This window comes from Camellia sinensis, chromosome 7 (assembly GCF_055761805.1).
Source record: "Camellia sinensis isolate YWXY chromosome 7, ASM5576180v1, whole genome shotgun sequence".
NCBI classification, from domain to species: domain Eukaryota; kingdom Viridiplantae; phylum Streptophyta; class Magnoliopsida; order Ericales; family Theaceae; genus Camellia; species Camellia sinensis.
Window position 1 is genome coordinate 175940946 of NC_138967.1, and position 19367 is coordinate 175960312.

General features: G+C 37.8%; 1 protein-coding gene and 1 pseudogene across 1 annotated transcript; one reads left to right on the plus strand and one right to left on the minus strand.

Annotated features, from left to right (window-relative positions):
* Positions 1–562: 562 nt before the first annotated feature.
* Positions 563–18604, minus strand: LOC114260102 (MLO-like protein 11). Its single transcript, XM_028200159.2, has 15 exons — positions 17738–18604; positions 17477–17534; positions 17129–17364; positions 16697–16813; positions 15587–15647; positions 13352–13449; positions 4815–4889; positions 4250–4335; positions 3713–3762; positions 3151–3191; positions 2576–2746; positions 2419–2454; positions 1984–2051; positions 1831–1891; positions 563–1244 (listed from the first exon to the last, which is right to left on the minus strand). The coding sequence occupies exons 1-15, from the start codon at positions 17861–17863 to the stop codon at positions 846–848; spliced, it is 1683 nt and encodes a 560-aa protein (XP_028055960.2). The 5' UTR covers positions 17864–18604; the 3' UTR covers positions 563–845.
* On the plus strand, positions 11809–12713 carry LOC145794911 (heat shock cognate 70 kDa protein 2-like; annotated as a pseudogene).
* Positions 18605–19367: the final 763 nt, after the last annotated feature.

Below are 19367 nucleotides of genomic sequence, written 5' to 3' on the forward strand. Positions count from 1 at the left end.
AAACTGGGGTGTCGGTTCCCCCACAGTGTTTATTAGCTGGATCCCAATCCCGATCCCGGACCTGGGTGGGGATATTGGGGGCCCATCGGTTCTAAGCCTGCCAAAGGCCATGGTGGTCATGGGTGGTCTGGGTCCACTGATAGTGAACCTGCATTACTAGGCTGATCAGCTACAGTAGCAGTTAACAAGGGAAGACCATAAATTTAGAATTTAGAATTGTCCTATTAAAAAAAAAGGGCAGGTGTTGAATAAAAACTTCAAAGCAAATGAACAATAAGTCCTACTTTTTCTTTTTTATTATTGAAAATCTCCAAAGTGGAGTTGAAATTCAGAGATGAGATCACTCTCGTTAGTGTTTTATGTTTGCTTTCAAGCTTGTATTTGAAGAAAAATGAAGGGATATATGACTTTCCTCTCTCTCTCTCTCTCTCTCTCTCTCTCTCTCTCTCTCTCATTCATTATCTTTCATTTCATTTTCTTCCTATATTTTTACATTTCTTTTCCTTTTCTTCCACCAATCTATGATCCAAACATAATCTAAGAAAACAAACAAGAAAAGCAGTTGAGGAAAGATCGTATAGTATCATAAGTTCAAACATTTCAAGATCATAAAAAAAAACCTTGATATACATATAGGTCGTGGGACCCATCACTACAGAAATTACTCTATTCGCATAAATCCAAGTATATTTTCTATAATTTGATTCTATTATCGGCTCGTATATCAATTTCTTTGTTCTATTGATAATGCTACAACTAACAACCACCATATGAGTATTAACGGCCAACTCCAATCTCATCTTTTTTCTTCTATCCTTGTCATCGTCATCGCTGTAGTATTTTCTTCACTCTCTTCTATTAGGCTCTGAAGTGGACCTCGTGAATGCTTCCAGACGGAGATTTTTGGATGAAACCGTGGAAGAAACGGAAGCAGAAGGCCGAAGGAGAGGCGTACCAGCACGACTTGAAGTTTCGTTAGCAAATGGGGAAGGACTACTTGGAATGATAATGGTATGAGGTTGCAATTCCATCTCCGTGGCAGCACCGTGGGCTCCAGCTCGAGGGCTATCAAGCAGCCGTTGATCATCTTCCTCAACTGACAACACCATGCTCGTTTCTGTGTGTATAGTTGAATCATCGGTGAAAATGCCATGCCGCCTTCTCCTCCTAGCTTCCTTCCCCCATCCGTGGATCGTTTCTCTTATTCTGTGTGGAATTAGGGCTGCCTTGTAGTTTGTTCCCATCTGCAAATGATAGGTCGCTATTTACATTAGTCTGGGACTGCAAATGCTCAGATTGGTTGATTAAGTAAATAAACAAATTTGAGTCAAACTATTAGACTCCTTTATTATTTATTTAAATAATAGGATGAATATATTATTTATATAGTTAAATAATGTAAATAATAGTCCAAAAAAATTCTGTTATCGAGCTTTGAGTTGACCTTGAGCTTGATTAGTATTAACGAGCTAATCAAAGCTTCAGCTGAATTTTTGAGCTCAATAGACAAATGAGACGAGCTCGAGCCTTGCAAAGCTCGGTTCAATTCATTTGCAACCCTAAATGAAACATGAAGACCCCTAACCACATATTAACAATGTGTGCAAGATTATAAAACTTGTCCAAAAAAGAGTTTGAAAAGCTGTAACTGAGTGATCAGAGCATATAGTCGCCTTTCGAGCTCAATAGACAAATGAGCTGAACTTGAGCCTTCCAGAGCTTGGCTCAGCTCATTTGCAACCCTAATCTATGAAGACCACTAACCACATGTTGCCAATGTGTGCAATACCATATAAAACTTGTCCCATAAAAAATTCTGAAAAACTGTACCTGAGTGACCAGAGCATATACTGGCAAGGTGCTGTAGCTGCATAAGAACTGTCCAGAAAATCTACGAGACAAAAAAATAAATTTAAGGCCTATAACTAATAAGATGAATTTAATTTTCATTTTACAGGTGAAATGGATATATGCTACAGTTACCCCAAAATCAGCCGTAGATACACAAGCAAATGGCTCCTAATGAAGCATGAATTATACCCGAATTGCCACTGTAAATTAAACAATATACTTTGGTTAAACATATGGAACCTCATCCAATCATATAAACTCTCTCTCTCTCTAACACGCACATGCACTAATTTCTGTTTTTTCTAATTTCATTCCATTATTAATTGCTTTGAACTGATTTTCCATCAGCCTAGCCAGAGTTGGCACAAATTTTTATTTTTTTTATTTTTTGGAGCGGTGCAAGATAGAATCAGTTTCAAGATATCAACTTCATACTAACCAAATTAAAGAAAAGAAAAGCAAATAATCTCAAAGTCAAATTTGAGTTGGTTAAGATCAAGTACCAAAATTTTTTTTACTAGTCCAGCATTCCTACAAGAACCAATAAAGTCATGGAAAAGGAATTACCCAGAACCAGAAAAATGAAGCCAGCTCAAATGCATTCTGCAGAAAGAGTCAAACATGGAAAGATTCATATCAGTTAGTTTTGAAAATGCATGAGTACGAAAATAAGGAAATAATAATTGCAACTTTGCCAAACTGCATTATGAAAAACTGAGCCAACCTGGAAAAGAATAAAATGGATCAAGGACAACAAAAGTTCTGGCTTTTTAAACCAAAAAAGATCATCTCGAGGATTTAACTTCGTGCCATTGAAAGATCCATTTATTGCAGCACTCTCCAAAGACAAGGTTGCAATAACATGTTGCAACTTTGTTCCCACCAGAAGAACAAGCTGCATAGAAATTTATGGCATCAGAAGAATATAATATGGGAGAAACATGTAGTTATATAACAAACTGAAGAAGTACGGAGGTTTCATTCACATCGTGTTTGGAAGCCAGGAAAAGGATTGAAAATGAAAATTTGATTTCCCCTGTTTGGTTTTGCTGGCATTGTAAAATGGAAGAGGTATTTGAAGAGCAAAGAAAAAAGAGTACGTACAGTTTCAACTTCACCAGAGAAAAATAAAAGGTCCACATGCACATGGGAGGATTTAGAAGAAAATCAAATCTAATAGTTGAATAGCTTTCTAGTTCATTGTTACACCTTTTCTTTCATTTTTCTTCTTTCAATTTGAGGGAAAAGTTCAAAGACATAATAGAGATTAGACCCAGATGCATCAAAACAAGAACTTACAATAACGGGAATGATAGCTATCCAGAAATAGAGATTAGAACCTGCAAATACAAAAAAACAATAAATCATAAGTTCAATGAGTTTGACAAAACAAGTACAATATGATCGTAGTGTGGCAAAAGTAAGATCACCATACAAGTTGTCTCATGGATCCACTCAGGGAGGCGGGGGAGGGGAGTAGAGTACCACAATTACATTCATCTTTGTTACATGGACAGAAATGTGTGACAAACCCTTGTGGGATATGCAATATGCGTCAAACATGTTTAATTGGGCATGCTGCCAACAAGCATGTGTGGTAATTACTTTTCGGATAGGTTTGCTTTAAAAATAAAACATGCTCTGTTTTACTTAAAAACATCATTTGCCTTTGAAAATAAAATAATATTATGAAATATGAATACTTCACTATGTTTCAATGTCCTTGGACCTGTGAATTAGGTGAATCCAACATTTGAACCCAAAGTCCATGTAACATAGACATTCATGGATGTCCATGATTAGCCAAATATGCATTAAACCAATGATCTTAGAACCTCAATTAGTCTATAACATGACATACCTTTCACATCAAAGAGCATAAAAGCCACGACAAATCCCCACAGTGGGGCACTGCAAAAGATTCAGAACTGGCATTTAGGTGCTAGCTTCAATTACACACAAGACAATAAAAAGATGCTCTCTAGAAGATCTAAATTAGATCATGACAGTAGACATCAAAATTGCAGGCACTCAAATCGCACCTGTCACCCATTTATATTTTGATGAAACTAATGCGATCTAATTATAAGGAAAATGCCAATATATAGGAAAATAAGGAAAAGGGAAGGGAAAAATCAATGGACTTGAAATGAGGTTTAGTACATTCAACATGTGTCAACTTCAAAAATTAAATTGCATGTGGGAGGTACGTTGAACACTGAAATCTAACCAATTTATTCATTTATAGGAGAGAGAGGTCACAAAACTTTTCCCTTTCCAGGGATTTTTTTTTTTTTTTTGTGTGTGTGTGTGTGTGTGTGATATCCTTCAAAGAGTTGTAAAGGATCTTCAATTCTTAGAACGAGTGTATCCTCTGAAATTCTTATAATGAGCTTACCTCACACCAACTATCTTTTGAAATTCTTCTTCCATAGAGCGGATCATATAACTGTGAAAGTCATATTTTGATGTAAGGTTGTGGTTCTGCCATGAATAAGGAAAACAAGGACTGTAAATAATAAATTATTGGTAACAATACTACGCTTACTATGAATTAGTATTAACAAGTACTTGTGAAGTAACATCTCAGAGTAGTACAAACAGAAATGGGAGCATAAATGGAAACCAGGTTTTAAAATGTAGTGAATCTAATTGGTATGAAAGCAATTAACATTTCCAACAAATTAATAGCAGTGAACTCAGAAGTCTAAATATTCAAATTTTCTAAATCAAAACATTGGTGGACAATTGTAAAAATCATTAAGAAAGGATGCCTATTCCTTTTTGAGTAAGCTCTAAAATTTAACTGAGGGATGATAATTCCTATACTCCTATATAGACACAATGTATCTTTGTGGAAATCATGTATATAAATGTTTAAGATAATGTACTTGAGAGAGAGAGAGAGAGAGAGAGTGCAACATAAGGTGGCATATTTCTTGTAGTGGAATGAGATTTTGTACCACAATGAAAGCCTTGCGGAGTGTAAGGTAGTCAGCACGAACCACTGAATTCCCAAATTGCCGGAAAAAACAGGTCTGCAATTTAACATAACTATCAAAATTCGGAATTAAAAGAGTAGGTTTAATGAAGCCATGTAATGATAAAAATAATGCTGTCACAGAAATATGATTCTTCCTAGTTTATGTATCAGAAAAATATTAAGATACACCACTAGGTGGTTGGATCAATGCAGTTAACAGATAAATGAGAGATTACCAAGACAGAATAGTTCTACAACCTCCTCACAAACACCTCATTTTTTAGTTCTATTACTGTGTATCAATGGAAGCGCACTTTAGTTATGTTAAAATTTACCATCACCTACCACCAATTTACCATCACCTACCACCACCTACTCCTCACCTACTACACTCACCCTCTCCTATATAATGAGCCACTCACCATTTGTAATAAACACACAATATCAATACATCAATCAATAATACAATTCTCTATTTCTCTTTATACATTAAATTTCTACATGGTATCAGAGCAGGTTTAGAACCTAATATTTTTGCTTCACCGGCGGGCGGCAACTTCGCCTTGGCTGCCCGCCGGACCTCAACCTAGTCCGCCGGACCTCTACACATGCCTTCACTCCCTGGTATGTGCATTTGATGCGTCTCCTGGTACTCAAGTTTGTCTTGAGCATGTCTGCCACTAAAGACGTTCTTGCCCTTGCCTCCCTTGAGGTAGACCTTTCTAGCATCGAACCTAGGACGACTGTTACAGTCAAGTGGCGTGGTAAGCCTGTTTTCATCAGGCGTCGAACTGAGGATGACATCAAGTTGGCTAACAGTGTTGATCTTGCCTCCCTTCGAGATCCTCAAGAGGATTCTGTCAGAGTTAAGGACCCAGAATGGCTTATTGTTGTTGGGGTCTGTACCCACCTGGGATGCATCCCCTTGCCAAACACTGGTGACTTTGGTGGTTGGTTTTGCCCTTGCCATGGCTCACACTATGACATTTCTGGTAGGATCCGCAAGGGACCAGCACCCTACAATCTGGAGGTACCTACTTACAGCTTCTTGGAGGAGAACAAGCTGATGATTAAGATAAGGATCCACAGGGGATTTTCTAAACAGTTCCCAAATATCCTGAAACAGATCCAGAAACACCTGAAGCTGATGATTAAGATAAGGATCCACAGGGGATTTTCTAAACAGTTCCCAAATATCCTGAAACAGATCCAGAAACACCTGACACGACATTATTCAGCCAGGACGTGCTGCGAGTTCGCCAACCAGTCGGTGTCTGCTCTTTCACTTCAAGCATGCTCTTCCGCTCTTCCTCCACCAATATGTCGAGCCATCTCTTAGCCATGAAAACCTTTAACAGCCTCTAGCTTTGTCAACCTCCCAATTGCAAGTGGCCATCACTGGTCAAGTTCCCAGGCGCATGATCGGCACTGTTGCTTTTCAACCTTTTTCTTTTATTTTGTCCTCCACTTTACACCTCACATACCTTCTCTCTGTCTAAACAATAATTTTCCACCACCCAACTTTCTTTTTATTTTATTTTCTTTTCTTTTATTTTATCACCCACTCACTTATTATGATGAAAACACAATGGACCCAACTTCATGCCAGCCACATGGGCCTGTCCCTCCGCCAATGCTCTCATCTTTTTCCTTTTTTCATATATATATTTATTTCACCAACCAATACCACTTTTTTAATTCCTTAATTTATTTTAATAACATGAGTGGCCTCCCTTTTCCACCATCTCCCTCTTTTTCTACACAATATTTTTGTACCACCGCCCACTCCATGATACCCATATTAATATTATTATTATTATTATTATTTTCACAAAATAAAATAAAATAAAATAAAAATAAAATAAAAAAATAAATAAAAATTCATTCCAGTTGATTTTTCTGCATTACCACCCCTACCATTCGAGTTTGCCAAACACACTTATTTTCTTCATGTCAGGATCAACCCCGATCACAAAAAAAAAAAAAAAAAAAAAAAAAAAAAAAAAACCACCACAACACACCCAACACCCACAGTGGGATTTTTCTTCTCTACTCTGCTGCAGGTCTTTTCTTCTTGCCTCCGTCCTGGACGGCCCTTGCCGGTGTTGCCTCCGTGTTTCCCACGCCACCGAGCACATTCACTACTCCCTGCTCCTCCACTGCAGCATATGGCGTACCTCCAAATCGGAACATAACGGTGGCCTTCCGCTTCAGCTCCTTGTTTTCTGTCTTTAGCACACTTATCTCTGCTCACGCATCCTTATACATGCGTTGGAGCAGAGCCAGCTGGGAGTTTAACTGTTGCACCTCATTTGTCCTGCTCTGCAGCCAGTGCGACAAATTTGTGACCGCAGTCATGGTTTCCACACATGACTTCAGAGTATACTGATTGGCCTCAATATCAGTTTGCACTGCCATTTTTTGCTCCACCGACCGCATCGGAAAGTTCAACGGAGCAAAACCAGAGGTGTTTGGTTGAGGTTCACTGGCCACTGCACCAGTTATTTCTCTTGTGGACTCGTTCAGTTCTGGAAAGAGCGTGAGCAGACCACGGGAAGAGGAGGCCATGTTCTGGGTAGCTGGACGGGAAGAAGAGGCCATGTTGCTGAGTGTTTCAGAGACGGGTTGGTTACAGAGTATTACAGAGTTTCTCTCTCAGCAAAGGAAGAGTTTTTTCAGCGGATTTTCAGAAGTTTTTTGTCAGCCTCAGCCTCAGCATCAACCTTGGTTAAATAGCCAAGGCAGCCACGCGTATCGCGCGCCACTTGACGACAAACGGGCGCGCCAGCCAAGGCACTCACGTGCCTCGCCATCATATCTGGCACGCCTTTTTATGGATTGGGCACGCCTTTTGATGGCACGCCTTTTGAAAGATTGGGCACACCTTTTGAGGGTGCGACTTTTTAGGGGTCCGACAAGACTCTGTAAACTGTCCCGACATTGATTCCGGTTAGCTCCTTTATGGGTCCGACAAGACTCTGTAAACTGTCCCGATATAGATTCCGGTTAGTTTCTACAAGGGTCCAGCAAGACTCCGTAAACTGTCACAACAACTGTCACAACATTGTCTGCTACAACGGTCCGACATGACCCCATAAACTGTCTTCTGCAACGGTCCGACATGACCCCATAAACTGTCTTCTACAACGGTCCGACATGACCCCATAAACTGTCTTCTACATCGGTCTGACACCGCCATCCAGTGTCTTCACCAATGGTCTGACACGACCATACAGTGTCTCCTATCCTCTTTTATTTTTATGTATTTTTTCTTGTTTTGCTACTCTCTCCAAACTCAAGTTGGTTAGTTTTTATCCTCCTTGAGTTTGCGGGGGGCTGTTAAAATTTACCATCACCTACCACCAATTTACCATCACCTACCACCACCTACTCCTCACCTACTCCTCACCTACTACACTCACCCTCTCCTATATAATGAGCCACTCACCATTTGTAATAAACACACAATATCAATACATCAATCAATAATACAATTCTCTATTTCTCTTTATACATTAAATTTCTACAAGTTAAAACACTCCTGTCTTTTTTTTCCTTTTTCCATCTTCAATTCATTGGGTTCTTGAAAATTGTTACACTCCCTCAAACCTCTATGCTTTAATGAAATCAGGTGTCAATTTAAACCAGTCACTAAGGAAATGTATTTAACTTGTTGCATTACTAAAAGAATAAAGATTGCTAAACTGAAACCAAAAAATGGAGACATTATATGACTTTAGGAATGCTTTCCTGCCAAAATACTGGAAGAAAGAAGTGTATGTGATGACATCTCCCAGTCATAGGCATAGCATTAAGGGCATGTTTGATTGGGTGGATTAGAGTATGGGATTAGGATTATTAATCCGTGGGCCCAATTATCTCATGTTTGTTTTAACATTTTGGTTTAGGATTATTAATCCAATGGATAATTAATCCAACAAATTTGTAGGATTATTAGTAATGGGGTAGGGGTGGGATTATTAATCCAATGGATATTAATCCAATTGGATAGTGAATCCTACACTAATTTAATAGGATTATTAATACTTCACTATTAGTCTTTTGAATCAAACATGACCAAAGATCCTAGCTGGATGTATACTAATGCCTATACGTATAATAGCTACAACCACTCCAAAGTAATCACGTTAAACATTCATGAAGAAGCAAAAAAATACTAAATGGTCAAAGCAGGCAGTGCATCTTAGGAGTCTAAATTGATCAGTTAGTCCTCATGTTGCTGCATGTACGAACTTCCTTATACTATATTTTAACTTTCTAGAGTAATATGAACTTTCTAGAAAGCAAACAACCATCACATAAATTGTTGTGTGCTTTCAAGGATGTTGAGTGAACAACCTATTCAGACTTGTTAATTTAAGTAAAACATAATTATTGCAATCAATAGAGTAATGACTAGAATAAGTGATTAGTGATCATGATATAGTATAAAAAAAATTGAAACACCCATATTGCCTCTAAAATCCAGCAATTTGTATACAAAAATAACATTTGGACATATATTAACTTCTCGCATGTGGAATCTCTAAAACAGGCTTCCTAAAGAAACTTGGCCAATCAGAGTGCACTACTTATTGCAAGAACTTATAGTATATAGATTGATGCATATATCTCTTGCTGCCACACCAATGTTATGAATGTGATCCTAAAGCGGAATTCAATTTCCAACAGAAAAAGGTTGCAATTTTCTGGGGCAAAATGAACCGAATGAGAAACTAAAAACCCAGAATCAATGCATCAAATTCTGAACCAAGATTATTTGTGATCAGTTAGTCGGCATGAATCAATCATAATACACCAAGCTTAAACAATTCATTAGAGCTGCAAAAATTTTCTTCATGCTCTGTTCTCAGTTGAATGAAAAGACCATATAACAGTTTTCTAATTTGTAAAAAATAAATTGATAGAGAGAGAATAAATAGAGAGAGAATAAATTGTATGTATTGTTGATTGATATTTAGATATGTTACAATGATTCCTATATATAGAAGAGTAGGTGGTAGTAGGTGGTAGGTGGAGTAGGTGAAGTGGAGGTGGTAGTGGTGTAGTGGGTTAGGTTTAGTGGAGTAAGTGAAGTGGAGGTGATAGTGGTGTAGTGGGTTAGGTTTAGTGGAGTAGGTTTAAGTGGGTGAAGTAGGTGGAGAGTAGGTGGAGAGTAGGTGGATTTTAACAGCCCCCCGCAAACTCAAGGGGGATAGGAACTAACCAACTTGAGTTTGGAGAGAGTAACAAAACAAGAAAATACATAAAAATAAAAGAGGATAAGAGACACTGTATGGTCGTGTCAGACCATTGGTGAAGACACTGGATGGTGGTGTCATAACGTTGTAGAGGACACTGTATGGGGGTGTCATAACCATGTAGAGGACACTGTATGGTGGTGTCATAACGGTGTAGAGGACACTGGATGGCGGTGTCAGACCGATGTAGAAGACAGTTTATGAGGTCATGTCGGACCGTTGTAGCAGACAATGTTGTGACAGTTTACGGAGTCTTGCTGGACCCTTGTAGAAACTAACCGGAATCAATGTCGGGACAGTTTACAGAGTCTTGTCGGACCCATGAAGGAACTAACCGGAATCAATGTCGGGACAGTTTACTGAGTCTTGTCGGACCCTTGAAGGAGCTAACCGGAATCAATGTCGGGACAGTTTACAGAGTCTTGTCGGACCCTTGAAGGAGCTAACCGGAATCAATGTCGGGACAGTTTACAGAGTCTTGTCGGACCCCTAAAAAGTCGCACCCTCAAAAGGTGTGCCCAATCTTTCAAAAGGCGTGCCATCAAAAGGCGTGCCCAATCCATAAAAAGACGTGCCATCAAAATGCGTGCCCTCAAAAGGCGCGCCCACTTCATCAAAAGTCGTGCCCGACAGAAAGCGTCGAGCCATCAAAAGGTGAGCCGGAGACGCGGCGAGGCACGTGAGCGACAGAGCGGCGTGTCGGCCGCGTCGTCTGTGTCAATATAAACCAATGCGGAGGCGGAGGAAACCAAACCAGACTGAAACCTCTGAACTTGTTATTCTGAAACAATCTGTAAATACTCTGTATCCAACCCTTCTCGGAAACACTCAGCAACCCAAAAAACATGGCCTCTTCTTCCCGTTCAGCTACCCAGAATATGGCCTCTTCATCCCGTGGTCTACTCACTCTCTTTCCCGACCTCAATGAGTCAACAAGAGAGAGAACTGGTGCGGTGGCCAGTGAACCTCAACCAAACACCTCTGTGTTTGCTCCGTTGAACTTTCCGATGCGGTCGGTGGAGCAAAAAATGGCGGTGCAAACTGATATTGAGACCAATCAGTATACTCTGAAGTCATGTGTGGAAACCATGACTGCGGTCACAAACTTGTCGCACCGGCTGCAGAGCAGGACAAATGAGGTGCAACAGTTAAACTCCCAGCTGGCTCTGCTCCAACGCATGTATAAGGATGCGCGAGCAGAGATAAGTGTGCTAAAGGCAGAAAACAAGGAGCTGAAGCGGAAGGCCACCGTGATGTTCCGATTTGAAGGGCCGCCATATGCTGCAGTGGAGGAGCAGGGAGTAGTGATCATGCCCAGTGGAGTGGGAAACACGGAGGCAACACCGGCAAGGGCCGTCCAGGACGGAGGCAAGAAGAAGAGACCGGCGGCAGAGTAGAGAAGGGAAAATCCTGCTTGTGGATGTGGTTGTTTTGTTTTTGTGTATTTGTTTGTTTGGTTTTTTTTTTTTTTTTGTGTAAAATTATGATCAGGGCGAAGTCCCGATATGAATAAAATGAGTTTATTGTGCAAATCCGAATGGCTTGAAGGTACAAGACTGAGCAGAAAAATGAGATGGAATGAATAGAAGGTTTTTTTTTTTTTTTTTTTTATTTTAATAAAAGATAAAAAGTTGGGCGGTGGAAAGAAGAACAAGAAAATATATATATATATATATATATAAGATAAAGAATGTTTGGGCGGTGGAAAATGTGATGATGGTGTTGGGTGGAGAATATTTTAGAATGGAAAATTTTAAAAAATATATTTCTCTCTTTTCTGAAGAGAAAAAGCTGAAAAAGAGTGAGTGGAAAAGTTTATAGAATATATCCGTCTCTCTTTCCTGGTGGGTAGGGATTGTGTTCATACGGGGAAAAGAATGTCTTGATCTTTGATCTTGGTGGTGGTACTTTTGATGTGTCCCTTCTTACCATTGAAGAAGGTATCTTTGAGGTGAAGGCCACTGCTGGAGATACCCATCTCGGAGGTGAAGATTTTGACAATAGAATGGTTAACCACTTTGTCCAGGAGTTCAAGAGGAATAACAAGAAGGATATCAGCGGTAACCCCAGAGCTCTTCAGGAGATTGAGAACTGCCTGTGAAAGAGCGAAGAGGACTCTCTCATCCACTGCCCAGACCACCATTGAAATCGATTCCCTTTATGAGGGTGTTGACTTTTACTCCCCCATTACCCGTGCCAGATTTGAGGAGCTCAACATGGATCTCTTCAGAAAGTGTATGGAACCAGTTGAGAAGTGTTTTAGAGATGCTAAGATGGACAAGAGCACTGTTCACGATGTTGTTCTTGTTGGTGGATCTACCAGGATTCCCAAGGTCCAGCAGCTATTGCAGGACTTCAATGGGAAGGAGCTCTGCAAGAGTATCAACCCTGACGAGGCTGTTGCTTATGGTGCTTCTGTCCAAGCTGCTATCTTGAGTGGGGAGGGTAATGAGAAGGTTCAGGACCTCTTGTTGTTGGATGTTACCCCACTTTCCCTTGGTTTGGAAACCGCTGGTGGTGTTATGACTGTGTTGATCTTTGTATGTAGAGAAGTCGCCTCTGGTGACGGCGAACTGGAAGCTATATGTATTGATAGAGATGACAGCGGAATAGGTTGAGGTCCGGCGGGCGGCTAAGGTGAGGTTGCCGCCCGCCGGTGAAGCAAGAATACTAGGTTCTAAACCCGCTCTGATACCATGTAAAAAATAAATTGATAGAGAGAGAATAAATAGAGAGAGAATAAATTGTATGTATTATTGATTGATATTTAGATATGTTACAATGATTCCTATATATAGAAGAGTAGGTGGTAGTAGGTGGTAGGTGGAGTAGGTGAAGTGGAGGTGGTAGTGGTGTAGTGGGTTAGGTTTAGTGGAGTAGGTGAAGTGGAGGTGATAGTGGTGTAGTGGGTTAGGTTTAGTGGAGTAGGTTTAAGTGGGTGAAGTAGGTGGAGAGTAGGTGGATTTTAACATAATTTTTGCTTAAAGCAACAAGTACCAAGTTGAAATACATAATAGAACAAGAATTAAACTAGAAAAAGAATGCAGATCTGCATAAACAAAAAATTACTTAGAGTGACCCCAACAAGAATAAACAATTACAGATACTTCCTCTTTGCAGTTCCTCAAAGAATCAAATAAAACAGATAATGTTTACCATAATTTACATCTAGGGGCAACTGTCTTAGTTATATCAAAACATAGGAAGGAACAAAGTTACCAATACAAATGCAGCACAGAGACAGTTGTGTACCTACCACCCAAACAAGAAACTTATTCCAGACCAAAGGATTTGACGTATGAAATTTGACAAAGGTTGATTGTCTATGCATTGTCTTGTCTCTTGTGTTTTCTTCTGTAAGAGAATAGAGCACACAAGTTTATTAGTTAACATTCCTTTATCTCTGCCAAATAATTAGTTTAACTATATAAAAGCAGAGGATCATACAAATTTAGGGGCATGAATTGGGTCAATGCTGTTTCTTAAGTTTACACAAGCATAATAGACCACTAAAATTTCTTTTAGATAAAGAGAATATAACGGCCATCCTAAACAACATGAAAAGAAAGAAAAAAATAATCTATAAATTTTGAACTCAGTATAACATGTTGGGATGGTGAGAATTAGTCCATTCTAATTAAATTCACATACGGCCCGAACAAATCAATAACGTCTTCCTGCTTTTGTTGGATGACATAAAGCCCCAACCAATAGCTGGTTCACTTAATTTCCTTAGGGAAAAATTTATTTTAACTCCATGTGGTTTGGTCTCGTAACACTTCACCTCCCTCACATTTAAAAATAGCTAAAATAGCCTCGCGCAGATTTAGTCACTTTTGCACTTTACCTCCCTCTGTTAATAATTCAATATAAATTGATGGAAATTGTGCACAAACACGTACTTCGAGAGTTGACAAAAAAATTCAAAATTTTAGTGCAACATGACAATATTGCCTTCATCTTCATCTTCTTCCTTGACCCACAAAAGCCCTAATCCCTAGCCTCACCTCCCTTGCTACTCCCACCCCTCCTCACCAGCACCAAGTTGGATTGACACCCAGATAATTAGCATCTCCAATTTCATTGTACTTGCCGCAAAAGCACCACAAACCAAGTGTCCCAACATTGACCACATCTCATCACAGCTTTAACGTTTTCTTGACTTGCAGTAAACTTCTTCTTCTTCTTCTACTTTTTTTTTTTTTGTTGTTGTTATTATCGACAACTTCTATGAATATTCTCATCATGTTGATGATCTCCATAAATTATATCACAAAAAGCAACCAAGGTCATGAATTCATTGTAAGAAGCAGAAGTCATCTATTATATAATATATTCGTAAAATTTTCTTATTAGAAATATGTATTTGTTGTAATTTCTGTTTAACAGAATTAATAATGCAATTTAATGCAAAACCCCATGAAGGTAAATCGGTTACTCTCAAATGACAAATCACAAGGGGTAAAGTGAATTTTGCCCATTTCCCTAATGTCTTGCGCCTTTGGAAGAACAGATTTCCACCTGTTGTGGGAGGGAGGGAGAACTATGCCTTCAGCTTCCTTTAGGCTTCTGTTTCTCTTGAACTTGAAAGCATTCCATGTTCCAGAATCCCTAGACACAGGACAACAGTAGTTTCTTCTTCTCTATCTAACTAAGCACTTTCTCATTGTGATGCTTATCTTTTCTTTTATTTCCTCTGGGACTTGTGAAAGTGAATGCTGATGGTTGATGAATTCAGGCAAAATGTGCAATAGAGGCATTTGCAAAGGCCACTAATAACAGCATCATCTTTACCTTTTCTACACTTACAGAGACAGAACACAGGTCCAAAAATCTTCCCTGAAATTTTGGGGTATGTCAACTGCATGTAGATTCCCAACTCCCAGCTGACCTTCCCGTGGCAATTTTAAAACATCATCATCAAAACGTGATATCATGTTGTTGAGAATTGCATCCTTGAAATGTATTTATAAATTATAGCTAATCTAATTCTAGGCAACTCTTTTGCTAATAGGGGCAACAAAAATTTGGAGTTGTAACAAAAACTTGGAGTTTCCTCTTTGGCTGTTGTAATCTAACATCAACTGTTACCTTTCTTTTCACTTTGCTACCTTATATGTTTTCCTTTATGCTGTGTTTGGTTGGGAGATTTGGGATGGGATTTGGAAAGGGAAAGGGAAAAGATGTGTGAAACTATGTGAAATATAGGCATAATTTATTCACATTTCACCTACCTTTTCCATTTCCCTTTCCAAATCCCTTCCTAAATCCCTCAACCAAACACAGCATTAGGCATTCCCTTTTCTCTACTTGATAGATTCCCACTCCCTCTCCCTATTCTTTTCTTTTTAATGTACAAATTCATCTCTAGCTAAAAATATAGCATATAAAAAGGAGAACTGTACCAGTCCACCAGAACAAGGGTAGAATAAATATAGGGGTCTAGAAAATGCGGAGAATCATGTAAATTATATCAAGCATTAGATCTTACCAGTTAATAATTCATGCTGGCCCAAATAAGCCTCAACTTCCCATGTCCTCCAACTATGGATCTGATCACATTATTACAAAGACAGCCATTAAGCAGAAAATAACACACAAGTGTTTTAGTTTCATTTCAATTGAAGTATAATTGTGAAGTCCTTGTCTTCCATAAATTTGACTACGATGCTGTAATGAAAACATGACAAATTCATCTTAATATAAACAAAACTGAACAACACATTATTCATCTTAACGTCAAAGGATGTATGTGTAGGGTTCAAAGGATGTATGTGTTGCAGATTAATCACTACAATAAATAATAAAAAAAATTGCAAAATCAAGAGTGAAGCATGTACTCTTAATGTCACTAACACTAGAGCACAACCTCAAACCAGCAGAGCAACAAGAAGAAAAAACCTACTCAACACAGTTTTCTGCAAATTTGCAAGCAGTAGAACCATATCAACAATACATGGGACCAATTAACACAGCTTACATGGTCTGTGTTGTATAATTGGTAGCATGACCCACAAAAATAAATGTTACAAATGACCTACAGTAATCACTATATCATCAATTTTCTAGAAGGTACAATCCAGATCATTCTGCTTTATCCATCCCAAATGAGTGTCATGTTTGAAAAAGCATAAAGCTTATGAAAGCAACAATAAATCCAAGCACCGTCACTGCATCTCTTTGGCATAAACTCTTCCAAAATCGCTTGCTTTTATAACATATGTAATGTAACGTGTTTGCTGTAACTGGTAACACTGAAAAGCAAAAGAATATTGCTTTGAATTTTCCATTGGGACATATATTCAATTTGGGACCAATAAAAATAAAGCAAGACACTTATTTCAAGATGGAGGGAGTATATTGTATAAATTTCACTCACACCATTCATCCAAGGCAACAGCTCCCTTGGAACTAGTAGATTGACATAGACATGTAATAAAGAAAAACATAATTTTTATTGAGACTTTGGAGACACCAAAACAGTACATAATTTTTTCTTGAGACTTTGGAGATCTTTCTACCAACTAGACAAGAAAAACAAACAAGACATGCAAACAACTGAATTAAGTAACTGCAACTGAACTGCAAAATAGAATGTAACCTTCACAATTGCCAGCAGCATTGTTAAGCAGCTGTAAGATACATGTGTGATTGCCATGACGAAGATGAAGCGGTGCAATTGCTCGAGACCTTGAGATGAAACAAATGGCTCATGACCCTGTCCAATAAAATAAAATTTAAATAACCCAGGATCAGTCCAAACTCCAGATGCAAGCAGAAAAAAGTTCAGATTAAGGGGGGGTGGGTTGGAAGTAACTGCTTAGAAAGAAAATAAAAAATTGAGAACCGAAATGGAATTATTAGGAAATTTTTCCCAAAATTTTATTTTTATTTTTAAAAGAAGAAGAAAAACCATGGAAAACAAACAAAAATTCCATAGAATGTGTTGGAAAATTCTCTCTTTTGAATGGAAACATTAGATGGGAAAAAAAAACACAATATATTATGCAATGATTTTGGATAAGAAACATGCCTCTTTGCAAGATTTTTTATTTAACTCTTTCAACATTCTCCTAAATGAGTGAGGAAGAGCAAAAGCCATCAAAAGTTTACGACCCTGTGAAACATTATTTTCAGTGTCGTCCTGAACCTCAGACTTGGTGCAAGGAGAAAGCACACTCTCATAGTACGATGTTGGGATGCAAATATTTGATATAAAGCCTGAAGTAGCAGTGAGAAGGAGAGATATGAAGCCTAGAAGCATCAATTCTGAAAACAGAAATCCAAAAAATAGCAGCTTCAAGATGAGAATTCTAAAAAATACACATAAGAAAAGTTGATAAATTTTGTAAGGATTGACATAGAAATTTATGCCAAATACCTTCTTTCATTTTCTCTACAGCTTCGAACAAAGGTTTTCGATTTGTTTCCCGCAACCACTAGAATGAAAGAAAAAATATAAGCTCATCAGAACAAGCCCAAAGTAATTCATATTGATATTTTATAGAAACTAACTTTGCAATGAAAATATGCAGAAAAGCTTAGCTCGATATCAAAAATTGTATCAATTGAAACATAATAGTCCAATTTCCAACAGAAATCATAATAAATGGCAAAAAATCAATAGTGAATCTAGACGTACATTGCTTAGGCGGTGAATTGATCGCTCCACAAGCAAAGACACAACAACAAAGATTGTCATTACAGTAGCAACAGACCATGTTGGCGTTAACGCCAAAGATCGCATTTCTGTTCTATGTGGTTCCATTCTAGATAATATTTGTCTCCCAAACACTAAACTCTCAATTCAAAAGCACCCCACTCCCAAATTTGTCAATTTCTGTCAATCTTTGGAACTTTTCAATATGGGTTTGAGCAAAAAATTTAGTTGTGAACACATGAAAAAAAACCCATGTTACAGAAATACAAATGTGAAGCTTCTCCAGTGAAATTTCCTTCTCTTTCACTCTAGATTTCTAATCCCTAAGACCAAAATTAGTAATTAACAATCCTCTGCATCTTTTATTCCCCCTAATTGTGAATTCGGGGATCTTCAAAACCCTAACCTACTAGAATTTACAATTGGTATTGACTCCAAGATGGAGTTTGGAGTCACAACAATGCTACAACTGGCCTTGTTAATACAACATATATGCTTCTAAGCCAGACAATCACACTTGGAACAACCTCCTCTCACTCTCTCTCTCTCTCTCTCTCTCTCTCTCTCTCTCTCTGTGTAAATCGTAGACAGACAGTCAAAACATTCAGGTGTTTTACACGTATAACGTATGGCTTCAACAAATGGTCTCTGCGAAATTTTGCATGACTTTCAATTCTCTGTGTGTCCGTGTGCGTGCGTGTGTGTGTGTGTGTTGGTGACAATAATGAGAAATTAACAGTGATCAATGGATGGACCTCCACCAGGAGAGATCTGTATCTCTCTCCTCCTCCGTCACGAGAGAGAAGAGAGAGAGAGAGAGAGAGAGAGACAGTTATTGGAGGTTGGCGTGATTGGCGTTTCTCGAAATACACTACTGGTTACTCTTCGCAAACGGCGTCGTTTGTTTGGAAACCAACTCATGTTAGTCTTCCTTTGGCATTGATTTTTTTAATTGACTTTTTTGTGTTAAGATTTTTTTAGTCTCATTTTGTTTTATTTTTTTAATTTTGTAAGAGAAAAAATATAACGATTATAATTTAAATGTGACATTTTATTTTATTAACTTATATCACTAATTTTATTTTATTTTTTTTGTATTTTTTTTAACTAAAAATTTAAAACCAAACGAAACTTTAGTTAGCCAACTACACCAATAAAATCGGCAGGGTTCTAATCGGCTCGGTTATCCACCTTTTAACTTGGATATTATTTGACATTTTTTATAAAAATATATTCTTTTTATCTTTTTATTTTTTAATACCTTTTAAAAAAATCAAAAAAATATACTTATTCAAATTATCTCAAATACCTTCTTAAGATTTGTCGATGATGACTCTATTTTCATAGGAAATATGATATTACTAAATTTAAATTTAAGGGTAATACTATCTACTCTATGTGGTTTGAAATTTTCAAAATTAAATTTTTGAAATTTGAATTCATATTTTTATATTTTTAATAATTTTTAAAGATATTTTAATTAATTTTTTTTTTACTTTTTAAATCTATTTAATCTTGATGTACTTAAAAAGTATAAAATTTATACAAAAATCTTTAAAAAAATTCATTGAATCCAACAAAATATAAAAATGTACTAAATTTTTGTATTTTA

Coding starts and splice junctions, on each gene's coding strand:
- LOC114260102 (XM_028200159.2), bottom strand. CDS start 17,863: ATGGAACCACATAGAACAGAAATGCGATCTTTGGCGTTAACGCCAACA. Junction 2,455..2,575: donor TCCATTTTATTCTTTTCCAG/GTTGGCTCAGTT, acceptor CTCTTTCTGCAG/AATGCATTTGAGCTGGCTTC. Junction 1,245..1,830: donor TATATGCTCTGGTCACTCAG/GTACAGTTTTTC, acceptor TATCATTTGCAG/ATGGGAACAAACTACAAGGC.